At 36.6% G+C, this 13,237-nt stretch overlaps 1 protein-coding gene across 5 annotated transcripts in view; it reads left to right on the top strand.

Moving 5' to 3' along the window:
- The window catches only part of ARHGAP21 (Rho GTPase activating protein 21), a 111,907-nt gene that overhangs the window by 63,052 nt on the left and 35,618 nt on the right, over positions 1-13,237 (top strand). For all 5 annotated transcript variants that reach the window (XM_057432905.1, XM_057432906.1, XM_057432904.1 and 2 more), the window contains 3 exons: positions 1,926-2,018; positions 5,245-5,323; positions 11,353-11,407. In XM_057432905.1, coding sequence (XP_057288888.1) covers positions 1,926-2,018; positions 5,245-5,323; positions 11,353-11,407 — 227 coding nt within the window. The remainder of the gene's footprint in view (positions 1-1,925; positions 2,019-5,244; positions 5,324-11,352; positions 11,408-13,237) is intronic.

The raw sequence follows: 13,237 nt of genomic DNA, 5'->3' as shown, positions 1-13,237 counted from the left end.
TTAAACCTTTCATGCCAATATTTTACTTCTACATTGATCTTTAGGGTGGGGGTTCACCTTCTGGGGAAGAAGAATGACTGTTTAATATAGTGTCCTTCTGCATTTAGGACAAAGAACCAAGTTTAATGCCTAATTAGCTTTCAGAATCAGTCTATCAGATAGCTGTGAAAACCTGAAACAAGAGCCTATGGTGCTAAAGAACCTCTTGGTGTAGCTAGCAGGTTGGTCAGAAATCGGATGCTTAGGGAAGCGTTCAGTCTCTGGTCTTCATAAATTGATACAGTTTTCCCCTCTTACGTCAGAAGTGGGAAGTGTATGAAAGGTATTTGTGTTGGATGTTGAATAGGAGTAACCTTATCTGCATGACCTCTTGCTTTGCATGTTAAAGTATGGACAAGGCATGAAGTAGCAGTTGAGTGTTAAGCAAACTGGCAGTAGGCCACTAAATTATTATTTTTATTTTTTTTTATGAGCATTTGTAGAGGAAACTGAGGTAGCCCCTTGGTGTTTGAGTTATGAGATATTAAGTGTTATAAATGAAATGTGCCATGGGAGCTGCATTAGTTTTATTTTTCTTGACATTTTTGGGATCGTGTATCTCTTCACTAAAAGGTTGAGTGGCAATACTGGGAGGATGTTTGGTGGTCCTATGTAAGGTCATATATCTTGTAAGCCATTGAAGCAACCTTTTGTTCATGGCATCTGGGTATGTTATACTTGACTAACCTTGTTGAAACATTACTGCCTCTTACAGGATGAGACCCTCTCACGTGTTCAGTGTCTACTTAATTCATCAGATTAAAGATGACAGATATTAGCTTTGGCTCACAAAGAGCATTTTGTACGTCTTGTAGCTGTGTCCTGCTAATAAAATTTTGAAGTATTTGGGAACTGAGCTGCCAGCTGGAGTTTGTTGATTTATAATTCAGTTGCTTTGGATTTAGCAATTACCTGATTTTATCCAATCAACTTTGTGATTGTTCTCTACCAATCTGGAGTTATTTTGAGAAGGTCATTTAGAGCTATATGAGTAAGCCATCTTGTTCCACTGTTTTGTGGTAAAATGGCAGGACACTGAGGGTCTGCAGAATGAAGGCAATAGGCTAAAATGTATATTTGAAAAATGTGAATCAGAGTCAGAGGGAGGTCTGGTTTTGGGCAATTTATTAAAACTCTTCAAATGATGAGCTTTTTTCCACATAGAAGTTGAATCAAAAATATACTGTAAAAGTATACTGGGAAGGCAAGAATACAGAGGTGTTACGTTTTTTAACTACTGTAGACTAACTTCTGCGTTGTGTATATATGGATACTACATATACTACAGTACATGCAGACATTATAATTTGCTTTGAATTCTACATTACTTTTTGATTTTTGATAAATCTTCAAGAAAATGTTAGACTTTATCTTGGAGCATCTGAAAAACAGTGTTAGAAGATCGGTTTCGGTTCCATGTGGGCTATAAGCCAATGTTATGGGTTTTTTTCCCGTCTAAGGAAAGATGCAAAAATTTTATTTTCCAGTTTGCACTACGAGTTCTTACTCAGCTTGTCTGGGTTTATATCTTATGTCAGATAGCAGTCTAGAAGAGGAATTCTTACTGAATAGTGTAAACATCAGCATGAGGATGACATGAACCTGAAAAATACTACTTACTGGAACATATTCACAAGTTTAAGTTTGAGATACACCTCCCCCCCCCCCCCCCCCCCCCCTTCTTTTTTCCTCAGACACATAAAAGATGTTCAGTGTAGTTGCATTTAAAACTCCTAGTCTCTCTTCCTTCCCTCACCCACATTGATCCTGAGTCTTCAATATAATGACGAATATGGCAGGGTTGCGTTTCATAACAATTCTTAAAGTGAAAACATTTGTAATGCAATATAATGGAATGCTATTAACAGCTATACTTTCTTCCCCAGGGAAACAGAGAAACAGACTGGAGCCAATGGATACCATATTTGTTAAACAAGTTAAAGAAGGTGGACCTGCTTTTGAAGCTGGACTGTGCACAGGTACTGCTTTTCTGTAACCCTGGTGACATGCTTGTGTATGTGATGTAAACTATATAATATGGTTTAAGCTTCAACACATAGTTCTGTCTTCCTTTTAAACGTAGTTCTTTCCTTTATAAGTATGAAACCTCTCTTAAATTTTTCTCCAGTGTTTCTTAATCTCACAAGCACCATTGTGTTCTCTCAGGAAGTGTTGTATAAAATATATTAAGACATTAAAGCCTTAGTCTTTTTGGCTTATTATCTTTTAAAAAAGTAATAAGTAGTACCAGATAAAATATGTGAGGAGGAAGTGAAAGAGGAAGAAAACAGCACTTTTCAGCTCCTATTTCTTTTGCTTTGTGACAAATGAATAACCTCAAAGCATTCAGGTTTTTGTCCTTTAAATTATTCCACCTCCTTAAATCAAATGGAAACAATCCATGTTTATATCTTACAAAATTTTGTTCAGTTGTTCGATTTAATCAAACTGGAGAGGAGAAAACTTATTTTTTCATGAAGTGCCAGGTACTTTGTCACACCTTTACTTAAATGTTGAAGGGAAAAAAAGCTAAGTTAGAGTGGGAGGTCTTACAAATGTTAGTAAGTTACGTAGATGGATGCCCCCACAACACAGGTTTCTGTTCTTAAAAATATGGCAAAAGATAGGGTCTATGAAAGGATTGTGGTTGTGTTGACAATGAGATGTTATTTTCTTTTTTAAAAACAGTTATATACATGCATTTGACTGGAATAGGATAATTTTTGTATGTTTCTTCCTAAGGAAATACAAAGGTTCTAGACTGATCAGCAGTTTAAAAACAGTGCTGGATCTTCCTTGTACAGTATAAGGCATTTTTCTTTTTTAACTCCTCCTTAAGTAGTTATTCAGGAAGGGGCTTCTTTGGCATTCTTTTAATGCTGTTGCATAAAGAAATGTTTTGGCTTGATAAAGTGCAGCATATGTTGAAGTTGTACTGAGGAGCCATGTTAATTTTCACTCCGTTCAGTGTTTGCCAAATTGAAAGAGATGAAATCTGTACAGAATACTTTATTTTTAGGCATAGAAGAGATTTTTAGGAGCCGAGGATAAAGAACAGAAAATAAATTTTTAAATTACCAGAATATTCTTCTTAAACACATTGCTGGGAGCAGTTATATCCAATTAGGTCATGCCACTGTTTCTTGTTGGAAACTTCAGGGTGAAATATATTGCTATATCTGTATCTTGAAATCATATTATAAAACACTCAGGGAATAATCATCCAGTTGGATTGCTTGGCCTCTGATACAGACCCTTTATACATTTCTTTTTTTGTAGAATCATCTTTGTGGTTTTCTTTTTTGTTTTTTGTTTTTTTTTTTTTAATTTCAACTTGGTTTTGTTTCATGGTCACACTAATGGAAAAAAAAAAGTCAAAAATATCATATTAAAATACAGCCAGCCAGATTTCCCATGTTTTGATCTTCATGCTGCTTTTTATGTCTTTTAAGAAATCTGGAGAGGGACTTTTTACCAGGGCATGTAGTGACAGGACCAGAGGGAATGTTTTAATACTGAAAAAGGATAGATTTAGATTAGACATTAGAAAGAAGCTCTTCAGTATAAGGGTGTTGAGGCACTGGAACAGGTTGCCCAGAGAAATTGTGGCTGCCCCATCCCTGGCCATGTTCAAGGCCAGGTTGGATGGGACTTCGAGCAACCTAGTCTAGTGAAGGGTGTCCCTGCCCATAGGAGGGGTTTGAAACTGGATGAGCTTTAAGGTCCCTTCAACCCAAACCATTCCATGGTTCTGTCTATATGCAAGAATATAAAGAACTAAAATGTTTGTGGAAAGGGAGGTGGTGTGTGTTCATACTAATTTCTAGTTTGATCAGAGGTATCTAATGGAACACCAGATTGATAGACAGCTGTTAGAAAAAGCTTTCATGCTTAAATATCCTTTTTTGACCTACAGGAACTGGCTTTCCCCTTTATGTACTCCTGAAACTGAGCAAAGTTGTATTTTTCAGAATTGCCTGTTCCCACTTCTTTCATGTAACCAGTTCTGCACTGTCCTACACACAAGATTTCTGACAGGATGATTGGATGTGTACTTCAAGTAGGCTTGTTCCACTGCTGTGTGTAACCTAGTTTGTTTCTTTGAAAAAACCCCAAACCTGCACAAGAATGGATAAGATCACATGGCCTGCTTTACAGATGTTCCTAATTGCAGTTTTTAGTGGAAATACTGAATAAAGATCTACATCCACAGGCAAGTTCTGGAACAGCCTGGAAAAGAGCCAGTTTTCAGTTCCAGAGAAAGATCTGGTGTTTTCTGAGGCAGTCTTGCTACAGGACCTAGCAGGACATGGTTCAGAGCTTGTAAATAAGAGTATTTTTTGGCACAAACTAAAGCATTTATTTTCTTGCAACTTTTTGAAAGGATTTACTTTGGTGTTGTACTGAGCATTTAAAAATTAACTTTGTATTCATTAAAGTCCAGTTTCTCATACCTAATTGCATAAGGTATGTGTGTGGGAGGGATGGAGTTTGCCATCCATCACAGGTGCCTGGCAGTCATGTGGATTGCTGGCAAGCATTGAATGTTGCCACCAGCCTTTCTTTCATTGCTTAAGAATTTAGACACAAATCTCTTTCGGAGTTCTTTCAGGTGAAGAAGAGGGTGGTAACAAGCTGGTAGAAGTGCATACGTAAACTGAAGCCTTTCAAAATATCCATCCTTTATTTCTCAGAAGTACAGAACTGCAGTATTTGCTGCTATTAAAGGACATGTATAGAGCTACACCTGGCAGTGTTCTGATGTAAAGTTTGGGTTTATTTTGAGGTTAAGTGCTGGAATGAAATGTCTACTTACAATTCATTTAAGAATTAGGCAGGGTTATCAGTATATGTTGCCATACATCAAAAACTTTATTTTGAAGCCTTTACTTTGAGCCTTTCTGTAGCTTACACCTGCTTGTGGTTTTCTTTCTATGAGTTTCTAGGTAATTCATTTGGAAGGGTAGAATGAAATACCATACCTGAAAATGTTCTGAGAAACGAGTAGAAACTTGGCATCCTGTATAAGGTCACGTTGTTGTATTGTGCATCTTTTATTTTCTTCTTTTTTTATTTTGAATGATGACTAACCTTAGTTAAATGTATTGGTGATCTTGAATATCATGAGGTATGGGCATACAAAATGAAAATGATCAAAAAAATGTCTAGACAAATTAATTGAAGATAAAACTTTTCCTTTTTCAGGTGACAGAATTATAAAAGTCAATGGAGAAAGTGTTATTGGGAAGACATATTCTCAAGTCATTGCTTTAATACAGAACAGGTAAGATAATATATTTAATTATGTGCCACATTTTTTGTATATTAAGCAGGAAACGACCACATGATGGTTCTGAAAAAGTCACTGTATTTTTAAATTTTCCTTAATACACACTGTTTTACTATTACTATAGTAAATAGTAATACTATAGTAATTTACTATTACTATTTACTATTATTAATTACTACATTACTATTACTGTTCTGTTTTCATGTATTTATTGAATGCTGAGAAAGGTTTGAGTATAGATGTGCTGAATTGGGCACACAGTCTTTTCATTTCAGTATTTGTCCCTTGTTAGCAAATCACACTTAAGGGTTACAGAGGAAGCTAGTTTGAACTTAAAAGAGGAGGATTAGGTAGACGCATACCACATCTGTCAATTTAAAAACAACAACAGAAAAATCTATCTTGCTTATGAGATCTGTTAACTAGAAATCAGTGTATCTGGTAAAGGCAAAATGTTATGCTAGTGCACACCTGCAAAACATCTGCAGTACATCTTGGCTTTCCTCTATTTTGCAGTAAGTGATGAGCCTTGCAGAGTTGAGGAAATGCTGATATTTACTTGCTCCTGCAACTCACAAGGGCTTGTTAAATCATGTCCATACACGAATCTAAATACTCCTTTTCATGCCTCATATCTGCCTCCCATTTTTACAGTTTTCTTGGTGCCAGTTTCTCTTCTATAGCAACAAGTTTCCAGTATAATAATATGTTATCTAGAAAGATGTATTATGATTAGCATGCAGAAATGTTCTCTAAATGCATCTCATATCACGTTGTATTTTTAGTAAATCTTCACACATTAAGACTCAGGTATGCTTACAGTTAAAGTACGAAAATGAAGTTCCTGATATTACAATTACAGTGGAATCTTTATTCAAGATTTCATTCAAAATAAATAGATCCCTGCCTTTTATTTTTTCTCTCCCTTTTTTTTTTTTTTACCTGTTCAAAGTTATGACAGCAAGGTACAGTGAAATGCTTTTTGTGTCATTAGTACTTTCTATACAAGAGCCAGAAAGATGGGGTCTGTCTTTTTTTAATAACCTTTCCTGGAGGTAACACTAGCCATGTATTGTTTTTTCATTTCGTATTTGTACAGACAGAACTATTGTACCGTAGTGTATACCCAAGATACGGGATTTTATTTTACATGCCCAACAGGTACATCAGTCAGTTAAATCAGAGATTGGGTTGGAAGGGACCTTAAAGATTATCTAGTTCCAACCCCCCTGCCATGGTTGCCCCATCTTTAATGGCCTGTGTGGCCAGAGATTCTTAACTGTAGGTCTCCTTGTGTATAAAGTTTCATTTTCAACCCTGTGACTGTACATGGCAAACTGTTCCAGCAGAATGCAACCCCTGCCCACTGTGGATAAACCAGGGACACCTGAACAAGGCCTTATCAGCGGTTATCTAGTGCAGCCAGGAATGGCATAGTGCACTGCTGCATCTGTCCCTCTGATTTCCATGAGTGCAGAGAAGATGAAGGGATGCCATTGTTAGTTAGAAGAACAATTTGTTGCCTTGAGCCAGATATGTACATCATAGAAGATGGTAACAAAAGTTGATGTGTATCTTTGAGTGTTTTATGCAGAACATATAACCATCAGGAAGTCTTCAGCTGGACCTCTTAAGATAAATATTAATCCTGATCCATAGGGAGAGCTAAAACTCCAGATCAGGTGTATCTTCCTTGTAGGCAATACTTATGTGACTAAAGAATAATCTCTCTAATTCTTGAAAATGGTATTTTTATGCTCAGAGCAGTTTGTTCTGCACATGTGCTGCCATTTCCTGGCAAGTAAAATTATATCATGGTGTATACGTGTCGTTTTAGCATGTTGTTCTTGCATCAGCATAGCTATTCTGGGTCAGACTGATGATCTGTTTGCGTCAATATCCTCTTTGATAATATCCAGAAATGGATTCTTAAGACTGTGAAAACACTGAAACTGTTATAGAGTGATATTTGGTCAGGTAATACTAGCCCACTTCTCAGAAATCCTTGGTTTAGGAACTTGCTGAAGCAAAGGTCTTATCTCCATCACTTGATTTAATAGTTCTTGATAGGTTTATCTTGCACAACTTCACTTCTGAGTGAACTCTTCATACTGAAAAATACCCACTGACAAAGTTCTTGCTGGTTTGTGTCTCAGCTGATCTTCCATCAAGCACACCTTAGTTTCTTCAGTAGGCTTTGTGGAAGCAACTTGATGAAAGACCTTTTGAAAGGCTGAGTTGTCCATTGAAATATCCTTTATTCATGACTAAAGACAGTTTCATACATAGTCTCAGTATGTTCTGTGATGCTTTTCTAGACATTTTAATTACAGAATTTGTAATTCTTGTTTTCAATTGCCCTTTCAGACTTATTGCTGACTGTAGGTGCTTATTCTTTTGTTGGTTTTGTGATCATCTTCAGAGCAGTTTTTAAGGATATGACATATTTTATCATCTCTTATCTCTGAGGAGGGAGATCGCCCCCACACTAACTGTTCAGCTGTTTTGAAGTGAAACTCAGTCTGGACTTAGTGATTTTTGGATTTTATCACTCAATTTCCATAGCTGCTGTTTTTCTAGAAAAGTTGTTCAACTGTAGCTGTTTGTCCTCATTATATAATGCTGCAGACATCAGAACTTAGCTACCTTAAATGAAATGAATCCCATAAATTCTGGTGGGGCTTATGATGAAGTATGATTCAGCCATGTTTTGTATTCTCATAAAAGTTTCAAGCTGTGTCTAGAATGTTACCTATTTTGCTACTTAGACTGATTGCTTCCTCTGGAAGGTGGAGGGCACACCTCAAAAAACTTGCTGGAAATAACTGTGTCCTGTAAGATTAATTATGAAATCACTGTTAAGTCAGGGTTTCCTACTGTACTTTACCAATAGCTGTTAAGTTTGGTCCATGAAGAATTTATTCTCATCTGTTCACATAATCAACATGGAGTTACATTGATTATTAATGTAAACTCTGTTAATTATTTATAGTTCTAAATAAAACAAGAAACAGATTCTGATTCCCAGCTTTTTTTTTCTTATTTTTTTGAACTGTGGGGAATTTGGATTATTAGGTCTATTCTGCTTGTTTCTCCTTGCAAATTCTTCTTGAAATTGTTTGGTTTACTTACAAATGTACAGAGTTCAGCTCTTGAATCTGTTTCATTAATCCAAAATAACACATCAAAAGATAGTCTTTGTGATCAATGCTTTAGTTTCATGACTCGGAGACAATAAATTTAAAAACTCTCAAAATGTGTAATGAAAGTCGTTACATCTCTGAGAATTCACAATACGGTTTCTAATATTTTAGTGTAAACAGCCATTTTGTGTGGTGGTTTTTAGTAACACTTTATAATTCAGAATTTGCATGTAATAAATACACCAAAAGCATTCTTTGATACTTTTTGTTTCTGATCTAAGAATTGAAAAAACACTTGAGAGCATGTCATAAAATGTATAGCAGGAAGATCCAAATACTCTCCAGAAAATTCTGCAGACAAACTGAAATAAAATACTTATGTATCATTCAAATAACTATATACTTAAAATATTGTTCCTGAGTGGAATCCTTTCCTCTTTTGGGCAGCTACTAAGAAAGTGTTAGACCGTGTAAATCGATTTCGACACTTTTTTAGAAAAGCCGCAAAATATTTATATAAGAGTTCTGTGTCAAGTTCTGTTCATTTTATAAAAAGTACTTGAAGAGGAGCAATGTATTTGTCATATTTTTGACTTCCAAAGTTGACACTACTTTTGAAGAATCATTTTAAATAGCTTTTGCTGTTTGTACATTCAGTCAAAGTGGGAAATACTATTGTAAACACACATTAAAAAGTCAATACTTCTGTGTTCCTTAAAATTCAGTATTCTGAAAAAAAAAATTTAAAGGCTTTTGAAAACTTACTTTTTCCTAGCAGTGCATAGGCTTAAAAAGAAAAACTTAAGTCTATCACTGCTGATCTTTGGTCTTTAAACTAATTTATGCTGCTTGGAGATTTATTTCTTTTTTCCTACTCTCAAATGAATTGTGGTTTAAGAAGATTGTGAAACCAAATACCTTTACTCTGCTATTTTGGAATGCAGCCTTATGTCTGCAGTTGCTAACAAATGGAAAAGGAACCACATTATAAACACATTTTTCATATAAGAAAGCATAATAATCCCATGTTACACTTGTGAGAAGATGGCTTTCTGCAGAAGCCAGAAACTGAGGTCCTTCTCAATGCTTTCACGAACTGTTCTGTGCACCCTGAAGTCAGTGGCCAGTGTCTGTGCTGGTTTTGTCTTTTCTCAGCATTGTACCCTGGAGATGACAGTTCCGTGCAGAGTGCGTGGGTGAAGGTCTTCCCGAATCTTCGTTAGCGAAGACAGGCCTTCCTCAAAGGAGAAGGAAAACTCCTATCTTCAAACCCGGGCTGATGGCATTTGTCTAGCCCTGTATGGTCTTCCATCAAAGAGAAGGACACTGTTACAAAACCTACAACCTGTGGACTTTGCTGTCCACGCTTAGCTAGCTAGGCCGTGGCAGTTAAACCTCAGGTGGCAAGGGTGGGGCCAGTCATGCACGCGCAAGCCGTGCTTCACCTAGGAGATCCACTGCACAGGCTGGAAGGGCCTGCTCTCCCTTGTCTGGACAGGCGAGGGTCTAAACGGTAGGTGACAGGGTGCATGGGTAGCTGCAGATCCAGCCTTGCATGCGGGTGGACCAGCATGTGGGTAGCTCGAAATTGCTCAGGAGATGACAGTCCTGGTTGGACACTTCCTGATTTTCTAAGGTGCCTTTCTTTGATTTGCATATCCCACTTGCCCTTTGGCATCGTGCTTGTAGTAAGCGTGGTTAAAGCCCTTTCCAAATCTTCGCTTGCGAAGCCAAGCCATCACTGACCAGTACAGATTAGGTAATTTCTAGTCTGATATATCAGGTTACGTTGTATGCACTTTTTCTTGTGCTGGTATTGATCATCTTGTCCAAATATCTTTTCTTCTTGTGACGTGTTCTGTGAGATTTCTAAATAAAAGTCATAATCTCTCCGTTTTCTATTTCATTAAGGCTGGTTAAGTCTATACCAGCTGTCTCTCCTGTAGCCCTTCTCTGTACTGTTCCAGTTTACATTTAATGGCTGTGAACAGAGTATTCCTCTGTCTCAGATGAGGTAATGAATTCAGGTGTTCTGTATCCAGTGTTACAAGCATATACTTCTTTCTTGCTTGTGAAAATGCTTTTTTCTGGTAGATACTAGCTGCAGGTTCACTATTACAATATTTGACTCTGGATAACTGAGTAACATTGTACATTCAGTGTCCAGATTTTGCCTGTATTTAAATTGCATTGATTGAACTGTCTGGATTTCTGTATCTTCATGCCGCTCCTGCTTTTGGTTTCAGCAATTCAGACTGACAGGCTCAGCACTTAAAAATAGCAAATGTTTTTCATCCATATTTCAGATGTCATCTGACTGACTAAATATGTTTAAGTTGATTCTGTTAGGAGGTGATTGGAGTGGAAAGGTGTAAGTCAGTGCTTGCCTTGCTGTTGCTCCACTTTTCACATGATGTGGCAGTTACAACATTTCCCCAGCAATTTTAGAGTGCTAGCAGACTTTAGTTTTAAACGGAATAAAGAGAGAACTTTTAACTTGTGTTCACAGATTTGACACCCTGTTTTGTCTGAAAAGCTCCAAATGGCTAATGTACCTTAGGGCTGGAGGAAATAAAAACACCGCAAAACAAATAAACAAAATCAAAACTGACAAAGCGTATTGGCTTAATAAACTGACTTTGCTGAGTACACAGATGTAGTCTTCAGTCAGGTTCCTGCTCTACTCATATTTGCAAAGGTTCTAATGGAAATCAGTGGGTTTCTGTTGTGTTAAGTAATTTGATATTGTAACTTAGTGTGGGAGTTCCTGAACGGGTTTGCTCCATGGAATTTAATGGATCACCTTTGTAACAATAACTGAAAAGCTTTTCCGAAAGTTCATGTCTTATGGTTGGGTTTTTTTTTTCCTATTTCTTTCAGTGACAGCATATTGGAACTTAGTGTTATGCCAAAAGACGAGGACATTCTTCAGTTGGTATGTTTATGAAGCTTATATTCAGACAGTATGTTGACTAAAGAAAAATGTCTTGCTGTTGGTTACAAAGTCTTCAAACTGTGCTACCAGCAAATAATTAAAGAGCTAAGATCTGTCACTCCTTAGATACTGTACTTGCTTGACATCCCTTGACGTTTCAGAGGAACCTAAATATAGGGGAGAATACCTTTTGCATGTGATATTTCTAGCTTCTTGTAAAAAAAAAATCTTGGTAATAATGTTTGTATTTTTATTACATTTTTGATTAGTTTCCTTATGTTAGAAATTATAAATTGGGTTGCTTTAACTAGGTTGTCTAATTCTCAGTGAGTTGGGAATCATTACTAAATCTGAATTAAATAATAACATATGGTGCTTAGAATTAGCTTTTGATAATAACTCTCAAACTGTGCATTTCCAGGAAAGAAGCAGGGGGAATGTGCTGATGGTCGTTCACAGAATTTTTAATTGGAATTGCTGTAAATATTTTGTTACGCTGGTGCCTATATGCCCCTCATTTGAGCTGAGGTCCTGCATGTATACTGAGTTAGTTCATCTCCTGTTTAATGTCTCTAAGTCCAAAAGATCTGTGGATAAGATATGATGTGTGTCTTGTGAAAAATCAGAAAAATACCTATTGTATTGATATGCTCTAGTTTATTTGTAATTGGAAGTATAGGAAAGGGGTACACTTCCTGGTTAGTGGTTGGAAAATTGTATTTTGTAATCCACACAGTATCGTGTAAGAGTTGACTTTAAATAACATTTAAGAAAAATCTGCAGGTTTCAGTAGCTGTTTTCCAGTATTAAAGGACAAATTAATGGGTAAAGAAAAAAACCCAAGAATCTCTGTTTTGAGTTGAAGGTGAAGATAGAGTCTAGTGTAGGAACTCAGCCAGTTAGGCCAGCAAGCCAAGATATTAGAATAGAAGTTATATTTTGAGAATATTTGATAAAGAAATACTTCAGTAATCCAGGACAGGGAATGCTGGGGGCAGGGGATGGTTTTGGTTGCATGAATAAATGGGAATGAAAAGCTGTTTGGCAGTGGTGGTTAGGGTGTTGGTTTTGGTTTTGTTTTTTTTTGTTGGTGTTTTTTTTTTCCCTCTGTAATTGAACTGTGAATAAATAAAAATGTAGGAATAGTTCTAACTTTTAAATTATTTGACTGGCTGTTTGCATCCAGTGCAGTCTTGTAGCCATAACAGTCTAAGTATCTGGGCAAGGCAGGATTCGTAGGTTTAAACTTTGTATTTGACTGGGCAAGAAGCTCTTAGGCACATCTTCCTTCTGCTGTTGAAACAAGAAGTGCAAGCTTCGGGTGAAGTATAGATTTAAAATGATTGGAATTTAAGTTGTTCTATCAACGAGTGAAATAATGGTGGCAGAGGAAGATAGTTGTTGCCTTTGGGCTGTAGAAGGTTATTAGTAAAAAAGAAAATATCATTCTCTTGGAGGAGATTGAGTGGTACAGGAAAGAGAAAAAATATCTGTGGGAGTTCTGGGAAAAGAATTAAGACATGTGTAATTGCCAGGTGTCATTTAAAAAAAAACCTTTCTTTTGAATTGTAAGATGTGGTAGAGTTGTGAATTCTGTTTGTGGTGCTCCTCTTTTGAAGATAGGAAGAGGATTAGCTGTGAGTGGTGGGTCTTCATTTTGCAAAAGATGCTTTGCATTGCCTCTATAGCTTTGTATGAGTTCCTACTAAGAATTGTTTGCTGTTGGGTTGGGTTGGTATGTGATTATGATACCACATGAAGGAGATTATGCTCCTGTTTGCTATGAAGTGTGTTTTTAGGTATAAGTGGGTTTGTCTTGAAGACTGTCAG

This window comes from Pezoporus wallicus, unplaced genomic scaffold (assembly GCF_028554395.1).
Source record: "Pezoporus wallicus isolate ANWC-B61680 ecotype Strahan unplaced genomic scaffold, APGP_CSIRO_Pwel_v1 scaffold_2584, whole genome shotgun sequence".
NCBI classification, from domain to species: Eukaryota; Metazoa; Chordata; class Aves; order Psittaciformes; family Psittacidae; genus Pezoporus; species Pezoporus wallicus.
This window is presented reverse-complemented; position numbering and strand designations above follow the sequence as displayed.